A 27,035-nucleotide genomic window follows, 5' to 3' on the forward strand; every position below is an offset into this window, starting at 1 on the left:
GCAACTTACATGAATCAACCGCACTACAGGATTCATTTATCAGCTTCAACTTTATTACCCTCTACTGCTCTCTAGTGTTTCTTCTTGGTAGGAACATCAATGTACTGAAGGGTTGTTCCTCAAAAATCCTGAGAATAAAGGCCGCTTTACACGCAACGACATCGCTAACGAGATGTCGTTGGGGTCCCGGAATTTGTGATGCACATCCGGCCTCATTAGCGACGTCGTTGCGTGTGAAACGCACGAACGACCGTAAACGATCAAAATGACTTACCTTATCGTTCGTCATTGACGCGTCGTTCTATTCCCAATTATCGTTGCTCTTGCAGGATGCACGTTGTTGTTCGTCCCTGCGGCAGCACACATCGCTATGTGTGACACCGCAGGAACGAGGAACATCCCCGGCAATGAGGAAGGAAGGAGGTGGGCAGGATGTTTCACCCGCTCATCTCCGCCCCTCCACTTCTATTGGGCGGCCGCTTAGCGACATCGCTGTAACGCCGCATGAACTGCCCCCTTGGAAAGGAGGCGGTTCGCCAGCCACAGCGACGTCGCTAGGCAGATAAGTACGTGTGACCGTTCTTAGCGATGTTATGCGCCACGGGCAGCGATTTGCCCGTGACGCACAACCAACGGGGGCGGGTGCTTTCATCAGCGACATCGCTAGCGATGTCGCTGTGTGTAAAGAGCCCTTTAGGGGAGAAGTTGATGATCACTAGGGACTCTAAACCACTGGGATTCCTTATAGTCCTGATATTGGGGATTAGGACCCCTGAATGGAGCAGTGGTACATATACAAGGTCTCTGCTCCATTTATTTTCTATAGGACTGCTAGAAATAGTTATACTGTACTCGGCAGTTTCTTAGACAATGAATGGAGCAGAGGTCTCACATTCATTCCTCCTCTCCAATCCATATGTGGATGCAAGGTTCTCTTCTTGACATTCCAGAGCCCCGATCTCAGGATCTATGAGCTAGGGGATAACTTGATTTTATGAAGAATAACCCTTCAAAACTGCCTTCACACGTCCTTTTCGATACCCTGTTTGTCTGTTCTGTTTTTTAGCAATGGATGAATGGAAAGTTGTCATATGCAAAAAGAAGCAGGGGGACTCCATTGATTATTATGGGAGACATCTAGTTTCAATTTTGTGTCAGTTTTTCAAACAGAAAAAAAACACATCATAGTTAACTTTTTCTTCAGTTCTAAAAACCAGGACATACTAGAACCCAAAGTAATCAATGGGGTCCCACTGCTTCTGTTTGCATCAATTACGGTAGGTCATGAATGCATTTTGAAAAATAATTACGTTTTACCTATTCCTAAAAAGTAACATACTAACAAAATATCCAAATAAATGACACATGATAACTAGTCAGGAGGACTCATTTTTTGTTATGATGTGTGGCAGGAGCTTAGTAATTGCAAAATGCTCCCAGATGCCTGTTCTCGAGTGCTGCACAGGGAAGTTCACACTAGCCTGTTGTTATGTAGTGATACCAGGAATATTGAGGTAAGAAGAGGTTGCTTACACTGCTGCTCACAATGTATTTGTGATTAGAGATGAGCCACCTCCTAGAGTTCGAGTTTGAGTTCAGTTCGGCGAGCCGTTCGACGAACCTCTCGAACCCCATTGAAAACAATGGGAGGCAATCACAAACCCATAAAAACACACTATAAATGTACACATACAGTTAATAAACATTGTCATAACACTTACCGGTGCCCGCGACGCGTCCTGCACTCTGTCTCCTGCCAATTTTCCTTCCAATAATCGCTGCGTCCTCCTGGTAACCAGCACTGATGATAGGACCTATCGTGATGTCAAAATAGCCATGTGACCAGTCACGTGTCTATTATCTCATTGGCTACAGACTGGTCTCATGGCTTTGACGTCATGTCCTGTCCTAGGTCCTGTCAGTGCATCTCTCCAGTACGTGGTGATCGTTTCTGTATCTCCGTGTACCAGCAACATGCTCTGGCACATGGTCGACTCCCCGTTCCTGCATGGGGTGCTCTTTACAGAGTCAGCCCACATGTAAGGACTGGCTGTCACAGCCGGTGAATAGCGGCACCGGGAATCACGTGATCGGAGCACCGTTGCTATGGTAACCCGGCTGTGAGCGGTGAAGTCACCGCTAACAGCCGGCAGCCTGTGGTCACTCTCACTGAGTGATTTATGCACAGGGCAGCAGTGTCCTTCCTCCCAAGCTGTGCTGTCTGATGAAGCAGAGCTGCATGGGTTGAAGGAGAAAGAAGACAGAAGACCATGGATCGTGGAGGGATAAGAGGGGGTAATAAACATGGAGTCTCTAAGTGTCTGTGTATTTATTTCTATTAAAGTATTTTTTTCTCTGTGTGGTGTCTTTTTTTTAACCCTTTATTGGAGATTCTTAATGGCCGGGTCAAATGTGCCTGACATTGAGAATCTCTGGCTTAATACTAGCTAGTAAAGCAAAGCTAGTATTAACTCATCATTACCCAGCAAGCCACCGTCACCAGGGCAGCTGGAAGAGTTAAATACAGCGCCAGATGATAGCGCTTCTATGAAAGCGCCATTTTCTGGGGTGGCTGTGGACTGCAATTCGCAGCAGGGTCGCCCAGAAACCTCGGGCTAATCTGTGCTGCGGATTCCAATCCCCAGCTGCATAGCTGTACCTGGCTGGACACAAAAATGGGGCGAAGCCTACGTGGTTTTTTTTTTTTTAATTATTTAATGAAATTCATGAAATAATTAAAAAAAGGGCTTCCCTATATTTTTAGTTCCCAGCTGGGTACAAATAGGCAGCTGGGGCTTTGGGGGCAGCCCGTACCTGCCTGCTGTACTTGGCTAGCATACAAAAATATGGCAAAGCTTACGTCATTTTTTTTTTTTTAGTTTTTTGGCAAAAAAAAAATGCTTCCCTGGATTTTCCATTGCTAGTGAAGGTAACACCAAGCAGTGGGGGTTAGCAGCCAGTAGCTGCTTGGATTACCCTTAGCTAGCAATACAAAAAATGCAGCGGGAGCCCATATATATATATATATATATATATATATATATTTTTATTATTTATTTAAACAACTAAAAAAAAATGGGCTTCCCTGTATTTTGATTGCCTGACATGACAGAGCTGTAAAAATAAATCATTAAAAAAAATGACGTAGCTCCCCGCAGTATTTTTGATTCTCAGCGCAGTTAAAGCAGACAGCTATGGGTTGCCACTGCCATCTGCCTGGCGTTACCTTGGCTGGCAATCAAAAAACAGGGAAGCCCATTATTTTTTTTTTATTTAAAAAAAATAGTTTAAAAAAATAATCACGTGGGGTCCCCCCTATTTTGATAGCCAGCTAGGGTATAAAGCAGACGGCTGTATCCTGAAAACCACAGCTGGCAGCTTTATCGTGGTTGGTAAATGTGGAGGTCACCCCAGGCTCTTTTTTATAAATAATAATAACAAAAAAAAGTAGGGTCCCCCCCCAAATTGGATCACCAGCCAAGGTAAAGAGGACAGCTGTGGTCTAGTATTCTCAGGGTGGGAAGGTCCATAGTTATTGGCACTTCACAGCCTAAAAATAGCAGGCCGCAGGCGCCCCAGAAGTGACACATCCACTAGATGCACCAATCCTGGCCCTTCACCCCAGCTCATCCCGTGCCCTGGTGTAGTGGCAAACGGGGTAATAAATGGGATTGATACTAACTGGAAGGTCACCTGACATCAAGCCCAGCAGTTTGCGATGTCATGGCATCTATCAGATACCCGACATCACAAACTGTCAGTACTAACAAAAAAAATAGACAAAAAAAAATCTATTTCAAAAAACACTCCCCAAAACATTCCCTCTTTCACCAATTTATTGTAAGGAAAAAAAAATAAGGGGGTCCCACGACGACTTTGGACCGTCTAGAATATGGGGGGACACGCTCAGGGAACGTATCCCCCATTTTCTAAGAGTGCAGACCCTTCATGTCAGGAGTGTGGGTGCAATGAATCTGCACCCACTCTCCCCGGGTCCACAGCAGCAGAGTCCATGTCGTAACTGTTGCTACCAAAGCTGCAATGCCCTTCTCATGAGGTAAGGGCATGCCTAATCAGGAGAACTATTCTATATTTCCAAATATTGGTATTTGCTGATATTATTGCTATTCCACCTACTATATATTGGGGATAGGATCTTGGAGATGGAATACCGCTTTAAGTCCAGTTATACTGCTGAATGAATACTAAACATCACAGCTCGCTATTTAGATGTGTTTTCTTGTGGCATATAATGGACAGTCATGTTTGGTAGTCGTTCAGCAGGGCAACAGAAATAGCACATACCTCCATTTGGAAATGTAGTATAGCTCTCCTGATCAACTATGTTCCTTACCTCATGAGCATGTGTCATGGCACATGCGACAGAAATCAGGGGACTAGGGTGAATGCGGCCGGCGCGCTGCTGTGTGCGCTGCCATCTTGGTTTTCCGGTTGGTGGTCGGGGGGGGCACTTTGGTGACACCGGGGGACTGGAGGGGACCGGGAAGGAGATTTATCTCCCATCTGAAATGTTTGTTCATGCCAGATGGGAGATAAGTCATTTATTGTAACGTGATCATCGGTATACAGTGTACACCTGTGATCACGTGAGCGGGGACCGGAAAAACCGGCCTGAATCATGATCTCCAGGGTCTCAGCTAACCCCTGAAACCCTGGAGATTTTCTGACACTAGGGGGCGCTATTCACTTATTTCTGCCTGTTGTTTATAAACGGCAGATCAGAATAAGGGTACATTCACATGACTGATCCGTTTTTGCAGTCGGTCCGTTTTTTTCACGGGTGCATCCGTGTGACATCCGTTTCCGTTCCGTATACGGTCCGTTTGTCATCCGTTTGTCATCCGTGTGCCTTCCGTTTTTTTTGCGTACTGCAAAAAAGCTGAAGGAGGGAAAATACATAAATTTACCCAGGATCCATAGCTTCAACCTACATTAGGCGGTCACATGTTCACTCCAGTGCCATTTTCTACTGCTTTTCACAGCATAGAGCGCTCTGGTGATTTTCTTGTGCTTGTACACTTCATATCAGTCTTTTCTGTCATTATAATGGCAGAAAGACACATCATATCCCACTCTCCTGCATTTTGTAATTTTGCACCCTTTGGTGCCTTTCATGTGGCACTAAGGGGTGCTTAGCCTTGTATTTAGCCAAAAAAATAAATAAATTTAAAAAAAAAATAACGTAGGGTTCCCCCTATTTTTGATAGCCAGCCAGGGTAAAGCAGACGGCTGCAGCCTGCAGACCACAGCTGGCAGCTTCACCTTGGCTGGTAATCCAAAACTGAGGGCACCCCACGCTGTTATTTTAAATTAAATAAATAATTTAAAAAAAAAAAAAAAACACGTGGGGGTCCCCCCAAAATTTGATCACCAGCCAAGGTAAAGCGGACAGCTGGGGTCTGATATTCTCACACTAAGGAGGTCCATGGTTATTGGACTCTCCCCAGCCTAAAAATAGCAGGCCGCAGCCGCCCCAGAAGTGGCGCATCCATTAGATGCGCCAATCCTGGTTCTTTGCCCCAGCTCATCCCGTGCCCTGGTGCGGTGGCAAACGGGGTAATATATGGGGTTAATACCAGATGTGTAATGTCACCTGGCATCAAGCCCTGGGGTTCGTGAAGTCAGGCGTCTATCAGATACCTGACATCACCAACCCAGTCAGTAATAAAAAAAAAATAGATGACAAACACATTTTTATTTGAAAAAACACTCCCCAAACATTCCCGTTTTCACCAATTTATTAGAAAGAAAAACAAATCCAGGTCTGCTGTAATCCAAGGGGGTCCCATGACGATCCATACCATAGTCACTGTTCCAGTCAATGAAGAACAGAATGTTCCCCATTGGCTGGGAGAGCAATGCAGTGACCTGAGCTAACATCAATAGGTCAGCCCAGGTCATTGCAGGGCATGACAAGTGCTGCTGTCAGGAGCGAGGTACATTACCTGCGGTGATGATCTCCTGCACTGCTGATAGCAGAGCTGTCACTGACTTCAATGACCGCCGCCTTCACAGCCAAGTATCGCGGGAGCCTGTGACGTCACCGCTAGTCACAGTCTCGGGTCGGCAGCGAGAGGAGATGTGACAAGAGGCGGCCATGGAGGACAGTGACAGCGCTGAGGTCGGGAGGGCGGGACTTCATCACCACAGGTAAGCCGAGCAGGGTAATGTGTGCGGAGTGCGAGGTGGGTGGAGCCAAGTGGGGTAATGTGTGCGGAGTGTGAGGTGGGTGGAGCCTAGCGGGGTAATGTGTGTGGAGTGCGAGGTGGGTGGAGCCAAGCGGGGTAATGTGTGCGGAGTGCGAGGTGGGTGGAGATAAGCGGGGTAATGTGTGCGGAGTGCAAGGTGGGTGGAGCCGAGCGGGGCCATGTGTGCGGAGTGCGAGGTGGGTGGAGCCAAGCGGGGCCATGTGTGCAGGCGGCGGAGTGCGAAGTGGGTGGAGCCTAGCGGGGCCATGTGTGCAGGCGGAGTGCGAGGTGAGTGAAGCCTAGCAGGGCCATGTGTGCGGGCAGTGGAGTGCGGGGGGGTGGAGCCTAGCGGGGCCATGTGGCGCTGAGGACGTCCGTGCCGGGGACTGCATGGCTGGGAACAGGTGAGTGTGATTGCGTGTGTGTACATGCCGCGTGCAGGAGGGGGCGGAGCCGAGTGGAGAAGTGTCGGCTCCCTGCACAAGTAACCAGGGTAAATATCGGGTTACCAAGCAAAGCGCTTTGCTTGGATACCCGATATTTACATTGGTTACCACCTTACCGCAGGCTGCCAGCATGGCTCCCTGCACACTGTAGCTGTAAAAAGCCCTGCTTTTGGTGATCGAACCGTTCTCGAACGTAACTCAAACTGTCGAGCTTTTAGCAAAAAGCTTGAGTTCGAGTTCGATCTCGAACACCCCCCAAAATCACTCGAACATGAAATTGGCGAACCTTGAACACCGCTCATCTCTATTTGTGATCTAATACTGTAGATAACAAAGGTGCTCTGGTAAGAAGAGACTGCTCACATTGCTGCTCACCATATGTTCTTGATCTACTATTAGAGATATCAGGAGTGCTGAGGTAAGAAGAGGCTACTGACACTGCTGTCCACCATGTATATCTATTTTAATACTGGAGATATCAGGGGTGCTCAGGTAAGAAGAGATAGTTAACACTGCAATCCACTCTGTATTTCTGATCTAATACTGGTGATACCAGGGGTGTTGAGGTAAGAAGAGACTGCTCACGCTGCTGTCCACCATGTCTTTCTGATCTACTATTGGAAATACTAAGAATGCTGAGGTAAGAAGAGACTGCTAACACTGTTGTCTACTGTTTCAGAATGAGAGTCTAGGGTATCAGCATCTTCAGTTACTTTAGCTTCTTACAATCCATGAGCACAGACAACAAATTTTAGGACATGGTTTTGTCAGTGTAACAAAATGATGGGGATTTGCTTGGTATTTAGGTTTTTATCTATGACATTTTCTTTAATTATTTCTTTATTGTCTATCCCCAGAGAATCCCTTTCAAATATTTGCAAAAATCAGGCTAGGTGTAAACTGTATGCGTTCTGTTACAGTATAGCAACAGAAAATTAGAATGCCTGAAGAAAACAGATCCACCTCATAAAAGACAAAAATGGAAAAATTGACTATAAAGGGATCCAATGCTTCCATTATGATGAAAATTAAAATGATGGAATCAGAGGCTCCAACGCAAATGTTATCCAACCTAACAAGCAGCAAGCAGAAACCAACTAAAGAGGTCAATAAAATATTCATGTTATAAAGGAACTATGGATACAAACAAGGACTATGAGGCCAATTCATCAAAGCTTTTACACCACAAAAGTGTCATAAAAACTTAGGATTCCTCTGTAATGAACACAAGTATGCAATTTCTATATTTGCAGTCATCTGGGAACTAGCTTCTCATCCATTTCTCTCAATAGAATATTGAGAAAACCATGCTTGCATTCATGTGACTGAGGCACCAGATTTGCAGTTTTCTTTTTAAAATTAGCTTTTATTCTATCCTATCTATAATGTTTTAAAGAATGGAATAAAAGCTATTGTTAACAAGAAGACTACAAATCTTGTATCACGGATCATGTAGTGACAAGTCAGGGGCCCCTAGGCTGGCCCTCAGACTTAAGACCCTGCGCTGTTCCTTATTTTGGAGGTAGGCTTGATGGTAGCCAGTTCCAAGTCCCCAGCATGGCCCTAACTCCTGACCAGGCCAGACCAAACACCACTCAACATCGCAACAAAGATCTCCATCAACAGGTTCACCAATAAGAATGGTATCGCTTGGAGCAGAAGCTGACGCTATAATCGCCACTGAGTAGTGAAATCCAGGATCTTATATAGGACGTAGATGATTGATTGGAAGTTGGCAACCTGAGCTCTTAGCAGAGTTCCCCAGCTTAGCAGGAATTAACTCCTGCAGGACTGAGGAACAGAGCACATAAAACAGCCGATGCCCAGCTCTGACTGAACAACTAAGAGACATCAGGTTGCCTGTCAGCCTCTGCAGTGTCAACAGAGAGGACGCCGCCATGACACCAAATAAGTCTGGACCTGAACACTGCATGACATCTGGTGCCTCAAATTATTTTTAACACATTACTAGTTGGATCGACTTTGTAAAGGGATTGGCACTGAACCATACTAATTGTGAAAGGGATTTCTTTTTGCTTGATTCCCATATGTGACCACCCACTTGAGCAGGAGATAGAGGGGAATCCAGACAGTGTACATATTGACAGTCAAGATTCAGCAAATTGTCACATAATATTGAAATAGGTAAGTACGACACTCCAAAATCAATTTAGGTACACCAATAGAGTCCAACCCCTTAGCAATTTCAGAAAATACTGCAGCACTTTGTTCATTCTGCCTCCAAAAGATCACAGTAAAGCTTGACTCACATTTATCCTGTGCTCTATGCTAAGCACTTACATTGAAGTTTCCCTGTAAGTCTCGCCGAAACATTCACTATAATGAAGCTGAAAGATTCAATTTAGATGCTGTGTGGCATTTGGATCAGTGGTTTCCAAAAATACTATGGCACTCACAAAAATAAAGCAAAGGTGATTGTTTATTGTGAAAAGTCCAATAATATGTGCACTATGTGTGACGTTTCGGTCTATTCAGACCTTCTTCAGACATGCACAGTTAGTCAGACTGAGAAAATCCATTGTGCAGCGCTGTGGAATGTGATCGGCATCGCTGAAATAATGGCACATTTCACGTTAGCGAAAAGATTGAAACGTCACACATAGTGCAAGTTTTGGATTGTTTACAATAATCAACCACCTTTGCTTTATTTTTGTGAGTGCCGAAGTGTTCTATGAAATTGTAGTCCCAATGTTACTGTAGAAATTTAAGTGCTTTAAAGGGAACCTCTCACCAGTTTTTTGCCCTATAAGCTGCGGCCACAACCACTGGGCTCTTATATAGAGCATTTTAACATGCTGCATACAAGACCCCAGGCCGCTGGGTATAACATAAAAAAACAATTTATAATACTCACCTAGAAGGTCGCTCCGGTGCACAATGGTCGGATGGGTGGCTTCGTTCTCCGGGACCGGCGCCTCCCCTTTCTGCCATCTTGGTCTTCCTTATTCTGAAGCCGTGGTGCATGACACATCTACGTCATACACACGTGCCGGCCTTGAGGTCCTGCGCAGGCGCACTAAAATACTTTGATCTGCCCTGAGCAGGCTACATCCTGTGCACATGGCCACATCCTGGGAAGGAGGCAACGGAGATGTCCCTATTGAAAACTATGCATAGACATTAATCCCCTATGGTCCGAATATCTTAAAACAGTTTCAATACCATTTTTTTTTGGGACTCCCCACTTAATATATCTCGCTTGGATATATTTTTCCTCATTCTTCACTCTTCTGAAGTCTTCCTCTTCTATCATTGAGCGACTGTATATGAATAAGGCCCTGTGAGGCCGAAAGATCAAGTTTCTATCTGTCGGCAAAAAATAAAAACCACACTTGTTTTGCAAACAAACTTTTATTCTGTTTCATTGAATAAGTGAAAGAAAAGAGAGTGCAGTGTTCAGTTCTAGATATATGACGTAGACGCGTCATGCACCGCAGCTTCAGAATAAGGAATACCAAGATGGCCGAAAGGGGAGGCGTCGGTCCCGTAGAACGGCGCCACCCATCCGACCGTTGTGCACCCCCTTGGTCTTGGTGTCTTCACCCGCCTCACCCCCTTGGTCTTTTCGAGGCACTTTCTTTACTTTCTGCACGGCTCTGCTCTTAGGGGGCTGGGCCTCACTTTCGTGCCCTTTTTGCTTGGAGAAAACGGCTTGGGTGGGAAACTTCGCACCACAGGATGGTGACAAGATGGCAGATTCTGCAATTTTTCAACGGGGACTTCGCTGTCGATAACTTCAAGGCACACTTCTACAGGTAAGTGGATGGGTTCAATCCTGTTCGTGATGCCAGAAGAGTCGATGTGTACCGCCCCGGGGCTCGGCCGGCTGCCGAGCCGCTCGGATCCGTGCTCGTCGGTGGGTGGCTCGAGCTCCTCACGGACCCGGGGGTCACATCGCTCTGAAAGGGGGTTTGGCGCTACACATAGGAATTTCAGTGGGGAGGTCCACAGCTGGGACCGCGGTTGTTTGTAGGGGATTTGAGTTCATGACGCCACCCACGAGTTGTGGTGAATGGATGGACACCACCACTGCCGTTGACTAGGCTCCCGGGGACGGTGTTGCGCAGCTTGGTGCTGACCCCCTCCGTGGGTAGGGGGGAATGATGGTTCCGGGGGCCCGAGGGAGGTGCTGAGGCGGGGGAATGGATGCGTGCTGGGGTGTCGGTGCGGTGCGGCCCGAAGGCACTGTTGTACTCACTATTACAAACACGCTGGAGTCTCTGGTAAACCAAACGAGATGGTGAACGGTGCCCGCAGCCGGCTGCAGTTTTCCCCTTATCAGGTTGGTGGTTTCCGCCTTTCTCCTGCACCTTACTTATGTAGAAAACTTCGACTCGTTTTGCCTAAGCAACGGTAGTCCGCTCCCCGGCTTGGTATGTGCCGGAAGAGCCCTCTTTGCCCGCAGACGCTGGCCCCTCGGGTCTCTATGCCTGGGCGGTGGCGTTACCCTAATGGTTGGGCTGTTGTCTTCAGTCGGGTCTTAGGTGGGTCCTTAAGTCCAGTCCTCAATCAGTTGATTTGACTCAGCCCGGTTGTTTCTGGGCCTCGTACTGGGTCTGAGTACACCTCCTGGTGCTCCGGTTTCCAATCGGTTTCCCGGTTCGGTACCGGCAGGCCACCGCCTGTCCCCGGTCCCTACGGTTCCACCGGCTGTAATCCCAGCTCCTGCAGGCGGCCACCATCGTCTGCCTCCTTGCCAGAGGTGACTGGGCTCCAACCCAGACACCTGGTGTAGACTATGGCAGACCTAGGCACAGGTCTGCCCTTGAACTTCACTCCACTTCACTGTCAAAGCTCAACTCCACTCTAGTTTTTCCCGCTCTCCTGGTGTGAACATCAAACCCGGAGGGTGGTGACAAGGTTTTGCAGTTTGGCTGCTGTCACCTTTCTAAGGTGGGGGGGGCGTGGGTATGTATGGGACTACCCGTGACTACCTGGCTAGTCACTAACAGACATGGCCGTGCACAGTGCACACTGACACTGCTGTATATACATCACAGGAGGGGCAGGGGGGCATAGACATTACTGGAGGGCATAGATCTTACTGGAATAGCAAACAGCTCTGGGGGTATATACATTACTGGGGTGGGATGCATAGTGCTCTGGGAGGCTGCACATATGGCTCTGGAGGGCCACACAGATGGCTATGGGTGGGGCCACACTCACAGCTCTGATCCATACATACACACTCACACAGCTCTGCTACACACACACACACCCAGATAGCACTGTTGCACACATCTCTGCTGTACATATATATAGACACAAACACAGCTCTGCTGCATATATATATATATATATATATATATATATATATATATATATATACACACATACAGTGTATATATAGATATACATATATACACACAGCTCTGCTGCACACATGCACATCTCTGCTGTTCAAAGACTATATATACACACAGCTTTGCTGCACACACATCTCTGCTGCACTGCCCAAACAGCACATATTCAGAAAGCTCTGCTGTCCAGAGTAAATACACACTCTGCTGCCCAAAGAGTATATATACACAGAACAAAAGGGGCCTGTGGAGAGAAAGCGCAATAGGGTCTTACCCCGGTAGACTAGGGGTGATATCAGGGCAAAACTACTCCCCAAGTAGGGTTGTGGCAGTCACAACACCTGTAAACGCATGTAATTGGATCACGGCAGCAGTACCCCAGGCGGTAGATAACAGAGAGAGGTAGTAGAACGAGGCTTTCAAACACCGCGCCAATGATCACTGATGATATCTTGGATTAATTTAAACTTTTATTTTTCCACAGGTCTACGCGTTTCGGGAGGCTCAGCTCCCTTCCTCAGGACCGATAGGCATAAGATACATCAAATCTATCAAGGTAGATGCATACAGAACGTATATACACAGTGTGATGGCAGGGAATCTCCCCCAAGAAGAAAAAAAAAAATCGGCGGGAAAACAGCACAATATACCATAATGTGACGTAATACACTGATATGCAGGAATAATAAAATGTATCCATCAAACATATTCTCTGAATACCTAAGGTCATGTAACAATACTAATAAAAAAACATTATAATGAAAAACAACAAGTGTGCTTGAATGTGCAAAAAAAATGTATAAATGAACGTATAGAGTGTTGAGCCCTAAATGTGCTGAAGGAGTCTAGAACTCGCATCACCTGTAGGTTCTATTGGTAACTTGTGTGATACAAGCAAGTGATATAAGTCCACACACCCAAGCGTGTGTCTGGTATGTGTCTGTCTAAGAATATGGGAAAAAGAACTAGTAAAGGAAAGGGGAAAAATTGTAAGAAGGAAAAAAAGGAGAAAAAGGAGAGTCCTTTTTCTCCTTTTTTCTCCTTTTTTCCTTCTTACAATTTTTCCCCTTTCCTTTACTAGTTATTTTTCCCATATTTCTGAGCTGAAACAATGCAACATTAAGCATGTGAATTGCAGCCTTAAGACTAGAAAAAAACCAAAGAGAAAAATTGTAGGGAAAATCCCCTGACTATAAATAAATAAATTGCAAGTGCTTAATAACAGGGTACTTAGTGTGTACATTTTTGCATAAAGGTAAAAAGCTGTCTCACCTCGTCAAGGTGTACCCATCTGAGACAGTCCCTAACCTACTGAAGTTAAAAACATTATCAATACCTGACTTGTGTGATGTCAAAACTCCAATATGAATGGTGGCAAGTGGTCAGCTGTGTCCCAGATTAAATACACAGCAAAGTGAGACGCAATCAGCTGTTCAGTCTCAGTATTAGGAGGGCTGCGCCCCCAACTTGCAGTAAAGCAAGATAACATACAAAAAACACCAAAAACCTGAGCTGAAACAATGTTCAGTAAACATGCAACATTAAGCATGTGAATTGCAGCCTTAAGACTAGAAAAGAACCAAAGAGAAAAATTGCATGAAAAATACCCTGACTATAAATAAATAAATTGCAAGTGCTTAATAACAGGGTACTTAGTGTATACTACTATGTAGTGTATATTTTTTTCTAGTCTTAAGGCTGCAATTCACATGCTTAGGCTATGTGCCCACGCTGCGGAAAATGCGCGGATTTTGCCGCGGATTTCTTGCGGAAAAGCCGCGGATTTCCCGAAAATCTGCAGCAAAGCTACTCCCCAGCCATTTCTATGGCATTTTGGAAATGCCGTGTCCATGCTGCAGATTTTTCCGCAGCGGAAATCGTGCGGATTTTCGTCCGGAAAATTCTGCAACATGTCAATTATTGTTGCGGATTTTCATCCGGATTTTGGCTTTAAAATTGGGAAAAAAAAAAAAAAATCCGCACCAAAATCCGCACCTTTTCAAAGGTGCGGATTTTGCGGGAAAGCTGCGGATTTTGATGCAGAAAAATCCGCAGCTACATTCTCCTGTGGACACATAGCCTTGATGTTGCATGTTTACTGAACATTGTTTCAGCTCAGGAGGTTTTTGGTGTGTTTTGTATGTTATCTTGCTTTACTGCAAGTTGGGGGCGCAGCCCTCCTTAGGGCTGCTTCTCACTTGCGAGTTTCTCGCAGTAGAGCAATGCATGAAAATCTCGCATTGGAATCGGACACATGTTAGTGAATGATTCAGCTCTCATCTGCGATTTTTTTCTCACTCCAAATCGGACTGAGAAAGAAATCGCAGCATGCTGCTTTTTTGCGAGTTTCTACTGCGAGTCTCTCCAATGCAAGTCTATGGGAGCGTGTAAAAAATCGGATGTCAAGGGAGGGCACTCACACCATCCTAGTGACATCCGATTTTCTAAATACATTTCTCGCATGTTTCCTAAAACACTGGAAATGAGCGATGTCTCACAATGTCTGTCAATCACTATTCTCTGTCAGTCGGTCTCTCACTCTCGGTCTCTATTCTCTCTCTGTCGGTCCGTCACTATCTCTGTCCCTCTCTCACAGTCTATCGGTCATTTTCCCCTCCTCTCTCATACTCACCGATCCCCGATCCCCGGCGCGGCGCTGCACGGCGTTCACACTGCTGCGGCGGCTTTTACTATTTTGAAAAAGCCGGCCGCTCATTAAACAATTTCGTATTCCCTGGTTTCCCCGCCCACAGGCGCCTATGGTTGGTTACAGTGAGACACACCCCCACGCTGAGTGACAGGTGTCTCACTGCACCCAATCACAGCAGCCGGTGGGCGGGTCTATACTGTGCAGTGAAATAAATAATTAAATAATTAAAAAAAACGGCGTGCGGTCCCCCCCAATTTTAATACCAGCCAGATAAAGCCAATACGGCTGAAGGCTGGTATTCTCAGGATGGGGAGCTCCACGTTATGGGGAGCCCCCCAGCCTAACAAAATCAGTCAGCAGCCGCCCAGAATTGCCGCATACATTATATGCGACAGTTCTGGGACTGTACCCGGCTCTTCCCGATTTGCCCTGGTGCTTTGGCAAATCGGGGTAATAAGGAGTTATTGGAAGCCCATAGCTGCCAATAAGTCCTAGATTAATCATGTCAGGCGTCTCCCCGAGATACCTTCCATGATTAATCTGTAAGTGACAGTAAATAAACACACACACCCGAAAAAATCCTTTATTAGAAATAAAAAACACAAACAAATTCCCTCATCACCAATTCAATCAGCCCCAAAAAGCCCTCCATGGCCGGCATAATCCACGGTCCTCCAGCGTCGCTTCCAGCTCTGCTGCAAGCAGGTGACAGGAGCAGCAGAAGACACAGCCGCTCCTGTTACCTCCACACAGCAAATGAAGACAGCCGTGCGATCAGCTGAGCTGTCACTGAGGTTACCCGCGGCCACCGCTGTATCCAGTGACAGCGGGTAACCTCAGTGACAGCTCAGCTGATCGCGCGGCACTCTTCATTTGCTGAGTCTGCTTGGATTCTGTCCAGATCACTGACTTCAGAATCCTTGCACTAATTCCAAGTTTCAGCGACAAAGCTGCCTCTGCTTGCAGCATCGGCGATCACGCAGCTTGTGCTATCAGCAAACTATACTGCTGGACTAAACTGTCAACCCTCAAGAGCACAATCACCCTGGCAAACAGGAAGTCGGGAGGCAGGGGAGCCGTGTGCTCATGAAGATACAGCAGAAAACAACACCTTTCATGATGGCACAAATGGAATGAAAACTTAATATCAACAACCATAAAGAGCATAAACAAGAGTCCAAGCAAGGAGTACATTATGTCAAAATGTTTTATTCAAATTACATATACCCTAAAAATTGGAAGGCAAAGTGCTACATAAAGGCAATCTGTCAGCAGATTTTTTTTCTACATCATCTGAGAGCACCATGATTTAGGCAAGTAGACCTTGAATCTAACAATGTATCACTTAGTTTATTTGATGCAGTGGTTCTGACACATGGGGGTTTTTAGAATTGACCATGCAGCAGACCTGAGAAAGCTGCCCCCGCCCACTCCAGTCTCACTGTAAAATGTATATAGACAGTGAGCTACTAATTACAGTAGGGGGTGTGCCAGACTAGGGCTCAGGAACTGCTTTAGCTGTTGGCTGTTATGAGCTATAGGGTTGTTTATGATAATTATACTGAGTTTTAGCTCCATTATTCTTTTAGTGAATCTGCATTGGGAAATCTATTGTGTTTATGATAGACAGAGTTACAGTTTGTAATGGGTTTGCAAATGGCTAAAACACCCTATTACAAACAGTAAGAACTGACGCCATCTAAATCTCTCTTTTCGATTCTAAAATGTTCAAACTGTCAAGACTATGAAATTCTGCATTGACCCTGCTGCAATGACGATACCCCTTGGTTACCAAGTTGTATTTTTTGCCATTCATGTCTCATGCTATTGTACCGCCCTGCTCTCAGCAGACGAGTTGTGGGTGGCTCGAGGGTCTCCGGACCCGGGGGCCTCACGGTCACTTCAAATGTAAAAGGGGAGTGATGGGGTGGTGGATGTAGGACGTAGATGTACGGGCTGAGCCGTACGGAGTTCATGACACCACCCATGGTGTGTGGTGATATTGAACACCACCGCTGCAGTTACGGGGCACCCGGGGGAGATATTGTGCAACAAGTTGTTAACCCCTCCGTGGGCAGGGATGGTGGCCCCGGGACCCGTTGGGGGTTGGGCGGTGCAGGGAGATGGGTGACCGCAGGGTGCTGATGTACTCACTATTAGAAAACACACGAGTCTCTGGTAAACCAAGGTGATGGTGGTCGGTGCCCGCAGCTGGCTGCGTTCGGATTCCCCCACCCGGCTGGTGGTCTCTGTCTTTCTCCTGCACCTGTTTGAAATGGTGGACTTCCTGTGCTTGCAACTTCAGGAGTCCGCTCCTGGCTTGTGGTTGCCTAATGAGCCCTCTGCCTGCAGACGCTGGCCCATGGGATCTCTGAACCGTAGCGGTGGACTTTTATCCCCCTCGGTGGGCTGTTGTCTTCTATCAGGGACTTTGGGTGGGACAGGACCTCTAGTCCTGGCCGCAATGAGTTAATTAACTAAGTCCAGTAGCTTCTGGGCCTAGCTTCAGGGCCTGAGTACCCCCCTTTGTGCTCCGGTTTCCGAGTCGGTTCTCCGGGTCGGTACCGGCGGGCCACTATCCTGTCCCGGTCCACCTCAGTTCCACCGAGCCGTCTTCCCGGCTCCCGCAGATGGAGACCGCCGTCTGCCTCCTAGTCAAAGGCAACAGGGCTCCTACTCTGGTACCTGTTCAATTTGAACACGTCTCCAGCCCACACTCCTCTCCAACTTGAACTCTAAACCTTATCTGGCTACTTTCCCGCCCTGGGCTATCTAAAACTCCTAGGTGGGCGTCTTCCAACCGCCTGGTTCTGCCCCCTGGTATGTCTATCAAGCCCATAGGGGGGTGACTAGTGTTTTAAGGGTTGGCTGTGTGTTAGCTGTGAGGGAAAGGTGTAATGCGGGGCCCTATCTGTGACTACCCGGCCCGGCCAGGGCATCACACTATTATATGTCATATTATGTAAAATTATGTTATTACTTACCGTATTTTCTGGCGTGTAAGACGACCCCCAACTTTTCCAGTTAAAATATAGAGTTTGGGATATACCATATATACTCGAGTATAAGCCGAGTCCCCTTTTTTATCACAAAAAACTGGGAAACTTTATTGACTCTAGTATAAGCCTAGGGTGGGAACTGAAGCAGCTATTGGAAAATGTCAAAGATAAAAATAGATCCCAATAAAATGTAATGTGCCCATCCTTGTCCCCCCTTGTAGTAATGTGCTTATCCTTGTGCCCCTTCCATAGGCCCTCTAGTAATGTGCCAATTATTTAGTAATATCCCCTGCAGTAATGTGCCCATTGTTTAGTAATGTGCCCTGCAGTAATGTGCCCATTGTTTAGTAATGTGCCTTGCAGTAATGTGCCCATTGTTTAGTATTGCCCTCTAACTGGTCCCCTTCTTGTCCCCTATTATGCCGTTGTTTACAAACAATAAAAAATATTCTCACCTGCCCTCCGTTCCCGCAGTGTCCTCAGATGCTTCTTGCAGACCGCAGGCACATAGACCTCTTGGTGATCTCGCCTGCTGCCTGGAGCCACAGCTGCAGGCTGCCATCATGGCTTTACTGCAGTTGAATGCTTTACGGTGGCGATGTTGCAAAGCATTCAACTTCTGTAAAGCGCTGACAGCAGCGGCGGCTCCGTGCACCCGATGTGATCATCAAGGGGTGCTTTTTGCGGACCGCAGGCACATAGACCCCTACATGACACAGGGTCCAATACACAGGGTTACCACTGCTGTCAGCGGTTTACTGCAATTGAATGCTTTGCGCCGCCACTGTAAAGCATTCAACTGCAGTAAAGCCATGATGGCAGACAGTAGCCCCGAGCACTGGACGCGATCATAGAGGGGTTTATGTGCCTGAGGAGGTAATAGGATACAAGGGTGGGACAGAGGGATGCGCTACCACTGTGATAGTCTTGGAGACAATGAGGGCTAATTATGCGCCCTTTAAGATGACACCCAGCGTATAAGACGACCCCCAACTTCAGGGGTTGAAAAGTCATCTTATATGCCGGAAAATGGTACCTGCTGATAAAATACTATTGCAAGGTAATATGCTTGTTTTAGCTATGCGCCCTAATGCTATGGGAAAACTGTAATAAATTAAAGAAACAATGCAAAAGTGATGCAAGTGATTGATTGTGAAGCAAATCACAATAATAGTGGATGGGGCAGTTCACATGGAAGTGATTTTTGCTCTGTGCAAAATCATGATTCCGATTTTAATCTGAGTTTCATATAAAAAACCACAATGCAAGTCTACGGGTCTATGAAAAAAAAATTGACAGCTCTTGAATGCAATCCAAGGACTGTCCATTTTTGATCGAATGCTAGATGCAGAAAGATGGAGACATTTTTTTCTTCTGGTTTCCCATAATAGAAAAACTGATGAAACGTGGACCAAACCCTGATGATAAAATCTCATACAACAAAATCAGTGACGTCTTAATGAGCCCAAAATGGGAAGATATGCCACAGCAGAGGGGAGCATAGAGGTTTATTCACATTAGAAAATAAAAGCAATCCATTCCTCGCAGTTTGTTGTCTAATATATTTTTTAACTAAAGGTCTAAAATGTAAATTTTTGTTTCAGCTTCAAAAATAAAACAGTAGCATAGTAGTGGATAGAATAGGTAAAATAACCTGGCAGAAGCAATGTGTGGGCTACTTAGTTGCCTATCCGGTGAAAATGGCAGCTCTACATGAGTCTGCCCTCGTAAGTCTGGTGCTATCCCATTTAAAGCATTTTTAAATACATAAGTGATAAGAATATATCTAAAAATCTAATACTGTGTTCCAAATATCAGCAATTGTTTCAATAATAATAATATTGTTTCGGACCATATTTAGTATTGCTGGAAATTGATAAAGCTTACCTTAGGAAATCGCATAAGGCATAATACTCTTCTTGCACCTTCACAGTGAGGATTTCATTGAATGCCTGAAAGTCAGAACAGAATATCCTCAGTCATTTACAATACACTGTATATTTTGTTCTGACATCAATTGTGAATGATCAGGTAAACACATGGAGCTCTTTGGAAAAAGAGCAAACTGTTCCTGTAACACAAAAACCTGTATGGAAAATATTATTAGTATTGACCAATTTATAATGCTATTAAATCATTCGTTTTTTAAGTACTTTAACAGTTTTGTACGAGAACTTACAGTATGCCTCCTCCACACTAGTGTAAGTATTGGCAATAAAAGTGCTTGCTCATTTTCTACTCAGTTCAAGGGAAAATAATCGAATTTATACCCAGCCCAATAGATAATGATTGTGATCCGATATTGTGTCGGATTGTACTCAGACCAGAAATATGGTCATCTGTACATACGATTAGACAATAGTTTCCAGTCACCCTATGTAACTGCAGACTGACAAATTGTGACATTATGTGGTTAGCATACTGCCACGATTCCTAATGAAAGCGAACAGTCATGTGACCATATGTCTTACAGGTCGTGGATCTGCTGGCCCACATCCTCCTTCTCCCTCTGGTGCTCTGCCACGGCGTTCTACCCGCCTGAGAAATTATTAGCGGCTGAGGCTAAGTCCTGAAATGGGGCTTCTGCACATGCGTGAGTAGACAAGCTGCTTTCTGCACTAAGTCAGCTTTGGCTCGTTCTGAGCATGCTCACCACGTGACAACTGTTGATTGGCCGCGGGTGACGTCATCGATGATGCGGGATCACATGACTGTGATACACTGCTTGTTGATTGGCCGCGGGTGACGTCATCGATGATGCGGGGATCACATGACTGGGATGAACTGCTTGCTGATTGGCTGTGGGTGACATCTTCAATGATGCTCTCGATTCCTATTGGCCGAGAGCTGATTGGCTGCTGGGCGCCTCCATCTTGTGGGAGGTGCTTTATCTTTAAAGAACCCTGCAGCACGCTGCTCGGCGCTCAGTCGTTCTTGGTGCATGCATGGGGTAAACGCCTCATGTGTGACCTCTCATACTAGCTAGTCTACACTACTGTCACAAGCAAGTGTACACCCGCTGGTCAAGCGCTACCTACCTACTAGTGCCCATTTCCTCGCACCTTAGTTGAACCGGGCTTAGGCAGGGAACTCTGTCACTGTGCTCTCAGGTGATTCTCTGTGGCTAGCATAGAGAGATCCCTCGCTCTCTATAGTCCGGCTAGCACAAGGGATTAGGCAGGGCATAATACATTGAGCCTAGACAGTACGGCTAGTACTGTTTGCACCTACACCTTAGGTACATACCCTCTATGAGCTAATAGAGGTTAGTGTCGGGGATCTCCATGACCTGTAACAGACCTGTAACAGATTTCCTATTTTCACACTATATCTAATACCTTACCACTGTGAGGCAACAGAGGAGTTAGTTAGTGGACTACGGTTGGGGTTACCATCCGCACGCTTTTGTAGTTCCTGTGATTAGACAGGAACTACAGGTCCACCTCTATTATTATTTAAGCACTCGCCATAAGTTTATTAGCATTCCCTTATTTATGTTTATGCTAATTCGGTAGTCACTGTGAGCTAAACAGTGAGTGCCGCAGTTGGTCCTAGTGCCACTGTGAGGTAACAGCGACAAGTACTGCTTTTGTGGTACCTCAACCTTCTGCTATCACCAGCAGCAGGTTTCTCTGCACGGTGGACCCTAACTGCCTGATAGCCTGATTCCGCATTTTATCAGGCAGTTTCGTAACAATATGCAAGTAAATTGAGAGAAGCCAGATGAGTCTAGGTGGCATGTGACTGTGCAAACCACATGCATGTGTTATGGCTGTGAAGCAACTCACACGGGAAATAAGCAACACACTAAAAACTGCAACTGACCCTGTCGGTTCCGATACAGACTAGAAATCCTGCCTCTGCAGTCCCTAATGGTTCCTGCGTGAGCTGGGATAGCCCTGACAATAGACTAAACAATGTCAGTTTAGACTTATTCTGCGTGATCGGTGGTCGAGCACTTCACATTCCTCCTAAGGCACTGGAGGGCAGAGCGGAGTGTGAGAAGGAAATGTGTGCTGGGATAGAAAGTGATCCCAAAGTGAGTAAGACAATACAATGAAATACAAAATACAAGATAAGGTATATGCTGTTAAAGAATATGCTGCCCACTTTCTAACAACAGAATAAAATCTGGAGGAGACAAAATGACGCAAACGGTGTATTACCTTAGTTGCGCGGAAAGAAGGAGATTTGGAAAAACTCACATTCGAGAATTGTGAGGGTCACTACCATTAGAGCATAGTGTCAAACCACGTTGGCTGCCGCGTACCCAATAGAGTCAAATAGTAACAGGAGGGAGGAAAGGGTTAATTGCGCTGCCTTGGATACAAGCAGGAGATAAATCCAAGGGTTAATCTTCGTGATTTTTATTATTATTCAAACAACTAAACCTCAATCCATACCCAATTTGCCCAAAGGGCAACTAGAGGTTCCCTAAACTAAAGATTAATAAAACTTAACTTTTAATCCTAACAAATAAACACGGGTCACTCTAAAATCAGTAGCAGGTAGAGCAATCAAACATATACTAAATTGCTTTAACCTTAGCCCCCTGATGAAGCCAGACATGGTGAAACATGTTGGGAGGCTATTACTTAGCTTTCATTAGGCAGGGTAGGGCAATATCACTCTAATAATTATTGTAGGACAGTTGATCACTTACTCATAGTGTCTGGTCTGCGCCCGGATACGTGATTTAGTATATGTTTGATTGCTCTACCTGCTACTGATTTTAGATTGATCTGTGTTTATTTGTTAGGATTAAAAGTTAAGTTTAATTATTTTTATTATTCAACGCGTTTCAGAGTCCAAAATGACTCCTTCATCAGGAATCAAAAAGGATGTACATCAGTGGTTTTTGATTCCTGATGGAGTCATTTTGGACTCTGAAACGCGTTGAATAATAAAAATTACGAAGATTAACCCTTGAATTCATCTCCTGCTTATATCCACGGCAGTGCGATTTACCCGTTCCTCCCTCCTGTTTTTACTAAAAAACAGAAGGTAGGTGCAGAGTAAACAACATAAACAACAGAGAAATGATCGCTAGCTGGTCTACCACTGACTGGCATAAATGAACAAATGAGAACATCACCAGTAGGAAATACCAGAGGAGGGAAAGAATTTAAAGCCGCACCCAAAAGGTCATTGGGCAGGCAAATGAGTAAATAAATACTGTCTGCTGGTTATCAAAAGTAAGTGGGAACTCACGTCATGTTTTTTTTTCAAAGTATGTGTTGTAGTTCAAGCCTCGGATAAGAGATGTCTGAATGGGTACAAACCCCGAACGTTACCGTTCAAATTCGCTCATAGCTATTACTTGTGTACCAGAGTAATAATAATAATAATAATAATCTTTATTTCTATAGCGCCAACATATTCCGTAGCGCTTTACAATTCAGGAGGATCATATACAAACAAGTAACAGTTATAGAAAAACAATATTTAGAGGGGAAAAAAAATACAACCCTGCTCGTGAGAGCTTACAATCTACAATGAGATGGGGGGAGAGGCAAGGTTCAAGTGCTTATTTACAATGACAATCCAACCATCTCACGGAAATGGGGCTGGATAATGGTTTCCTGGACCAGTGGGCCCGAGCCTTGAGATGCCTTTGGGTGCCATGGAGTTTGATGTGGAGCTATGTTGTGAGAGGTTGTAGAGGGACTATGTGAATCGAATCTGATTAGGGAGTGTGATAGGCCGCCCTAAAAAGATGCGTCTTTAGGGTGCGTCTGAAGCTGAGTAAGTTGTGATTTGTCCTAACTTCTTGGGGTAGAGCGTTCCAGAGGGTTGGTGCAGCTCGGAAGAAGTCTTGGATCCGGGAGTGGGAGGTTCGAATTAGTGTGGATGTTAGTCGAAAGTCGTACACTACAATTGTGCTCTAATACCCCTTCAATATTTTTTATTTTTTTCACTTGCATGATTTCTTGTTTGTATAGGGAAATGCATTAAAAAGGGCGCCCAAAGCCGTCAGTCTCATTCAGATTAAAGAATCCATTTCAAATGAACGTGTAGGCCCATTTAGAGGCTCATTCAGACAAATGCAGAAAACAGTCCAAAGTTCATCAGTGTTTTGGATCAGATTTTATCAGTGTCAGTTTATAATTGCAGTGATTTTCTTGGACAGAAAAAAAATGTATAAACTTCAATACTTCTTCTAAACCATTATAATGTTAAAAACGGACAGCATATGGATGGCAATGAGTGCTATCAGTCATCTGTCACAGACTTTGATGAGTAATTGATCCATGAGTCAGACCAAAATTGGATAGTCCCCGTGATTTGTTTTTTTCTGGTCACACAGTTCACAATAAAAAATATAATATAATATAAACTATAAACTAAACTATAAACTAAATTATACAGTGCCTTGCGAAAGTATTCAGCCCCCTTGAATTTTTCAACCTTTTCCCACATTTCAAGCTTCAAACATAAAGATAAAAATGTTAATGTTATGGTGAAGAATCAACAACAAGTGGGACACAATTGTGAAGTTGAATGATATTTATTGCTTATTTTAAACTTTTTAAAAAAATTAATAACTGAAAAGTGGGGAGTGCAATATTATTCGGCCCCTTTAAGTTAATACTTTGTAGTGCCACCTTTTGCTGCAATTATAGCTGCAAGTCGCTCGGGGTATGTGTGTATCAGTTTTGCACATCGAGAGACTGAAATCCTTGCTCATTCTTCCTTTGCAAACAGCTGGAGCTGAGTGAGGTTGGATGGAGAGCGTTTGTGAACAGCAGTTTTCAGCTCTTTCCACAGATTCTCGATTGGATTCAGGTCTGGACTGTGACTTGGCCATTCTAACACCTGAATACCTTTATTTTTGAATCATTCCATTGTAGATTTTGCTTTATGTTTTGGATCATTGTCTTATTGGAAGACCAATCTCCCTCCCAGTCTCAGGTTTTTTGCAGACTCCAACAGGTTTTCTTCAAGAATGGTCCTGTATTTGTCTCCATCCATCTTCCCATCAATTTTAACCATCTTCCCTGTCCCTGCTGAAGAAAAGTAGGCCCAAACTATGGTGCTGCCACCACAATGTTTGACAGTGGGGATGGTGTGTTCAGGGTGATGAGCTGTGTTGCTTTTACGCCAAACATATTGTTTGGCATTGTGCCCAAATAGTTTGATTTTGGTTTCACCTGACCAGTGCACCTTTTTCCACATGTTTGGTGTGTCTCCCAGGTGGCTTTTGGCAAAATTTAAACAACACTTTTTACGGATATCTTTGAGAAATTGTTTTCTCCTTGCCACTCTTCCATAAAGGCCAGATTTGTGTAGTGTATGACTTAGGGGCACTTTGCACACTACGACATCGCAGGTGCGATGTCGGTGGGGTCAAATTAAAAGTGACGCACATCCGGCGTCGCAGGCGATATCGTAGTGTGTAAAGCCTTTTTGATACAATTAACGAGTGCAAAATCGTCGTAATCGTATCATCTGTGTAGCGTCGGTCATTTCCATAATTTGGAAATGACCGATGTTACGATGTTGTTCCTCGTTCCAGCGGCATCACACATCGCTGTGTGTGAAGCCGCAGGAGCAAGGAACATCTCCTACCTGCGTCCTGCGGCTCACGCCAGCTATGAGGAAGGAAGGAGGTGGGCGGGATGTTTACGTCCCACTTATCTCCGCCCCTCTGCTTCTATTGGCCGCCTGCCGTTGGACGTCGCTATGATGCCGCACGACCCGCCCCCTTAATAAGGAGGAGGGTCGCCGCCCAGAGCGACGTCGCAGGGCAGGTAAGTGCATGTGAAGCTGGCGTAGCGATAATGTTCGCTACGCCAGCTATCACCATGATATCGCATCTGCGACGGGGGCGGGGACTATCACGCTCGGCATCGCAAGCATCGGCTTGCGATGTCGTAGTGTGCAAAGTGCCCCTAACTGTTGTCCTATGGACAGACTCTCCCACCTCAGCGGTAGATCTATGCAGTTCATCCAGAGTGATCATGGGCCTCTTGGCTGCATCTCTGATCAGTCTTCTCCTTGTTTGAGATGAAAGTTTGGATGGACGGCCGGGTCATGGTAGATTTGCAGTGATATGATACTCCTTCCATTTCAATATGATCGCTTGCACAGTGCTCCTTGGGATGTTTAAAGTTTTGGAAATCTTTTTGTATCCAAATCCAGCTTTAAACTTCTCCACAACAGTATCACAGACCTGCCTGTTGTGTTCCTTGGTCTTCATGATGCTCTCTGTGCTTTAAACAAAACACTGAGACTATCACAGAGCAGGTGCATTTATACGGAGGCTTGATTACACACAGGTGGCTTATATTTATCATCATCAGTCATTTAGGATAACATTGGATCATTCAGAGATCCTCAATGAACTTCTGTAGTGAGTTTGCTGCACTGAAAGTAAAGGGGCAGAATAATATTGCACGCCCCAATTTTCAGTTATCTATTTTTTTTAAAAAGGTTAGAATAAGCAATACGTTTTGTTCAACTTCACAATTGTGTCCCACTTGTTGTTGATTATTCACCATAACATTAAAATTTTTATCTTTATGTTTGAAGCCTGAAATGTGGGAAAAGGTTGAAAAATTCAAGGGGGCCAAATACTTTCGCAAGGCACTGTATGACTCTATGATGACTGTCTGAAAGAGACCTAAACAACATATGTGTGGATGTATCGCTGTCAGATATTGCCTTGAACATACATGAGTGTGCATATTCTTATCGGAACAGATGTGCTAAAAGGAATCTGATTGGCAGCTTCCTGCCTACGCACAGTGTATACCGAAAGCTGTCCATCAGTGGTGTGGCCGGGTTATACAGAGCTCAACATTCAGAAAACTGGTAAAGATATAGATCTACGGCAGATAAAACTGTGATTTTTATGAAAACTACAGCTATCAGCCCGTAAGCGATACTGATATTTGTAAGAAGCGCCTAATTCATTAAGGAAAGGCATACACCTCCCAGTGAATTAGGCGCTTCTTACTCCAAGTCCTGCCTTCATTGAGAATTGTGAACATAAAGTCATTATTAATGAATCCGGCGCCATTATCTGCACGCCGGTTATATTTAGAAGGATAGCACCCTGACTGCTGCGTTTAAAGCATTTGTGAATGCTACTAGAAAATGCATAAATAATTGTTGTTGTCGGGAAATTGGCAGCAGCTGCCGGTACCCTGAATACTCTGCTCACCACAACATTCATTAGGCTCCTGCGCTGCTAACTGCAGGAACTGATTAACAATGGATGAACATTAACACACAGTTACCTTAAATACTTTCTTCACAGCTTTACAAGGGTGAGTCTTCTCAGTATACTTTACATTGTAGAAGCCTTATTAAACTGTATGCACACTGAATGCAGCATATCTTAACCCCTTCCTGTCTTGGATGATTTTCAATTTAGTATTGTTTTTGTTTCATCCCCTTTTTTAACC

General features: G+C 45.1%; 1 protein-coding gene across 1 annotated transcript in view; it reads right to left on the reverse strand.

The window, feature by feature from the left end:
- The window catches only part of LOC142290964 (cyclic nucleotide-binding domain-containing protein 2-like), a 233,993-nt gene that overhangs the window by 180,281 nt on the left and 26,677 nt on the right, over positions 1–27,035 (reverse strand). The window contains exon 5 of the mRNA XM_075335154.1: positions 19,513–19,577. Within this exon, the coding sequence (XP_075191269.1) occupies positions 19,513–19,577 (65 nt within the window). The remainder of the gene's footprint in view (positions 1–19,512; positions 19,578–27,035) is intronic.

Source organism: Anomaloglossus baeobatrachus, chromosome 1 (genome assembly GCF_048569485.1).
Source record: "Anomaloglossus baeobatrachus isolate aAnoBae1 chromosome 1, aAnoBae1.hap1, whole genome shotgun sequence".
Taxonomy (NCBI): Eukaryota; Metazoa; Chordata; class Amphibia; order Anura; family Aromobatidae; genus Anomaloglossus; species Anomaloglossus baeobatrachus.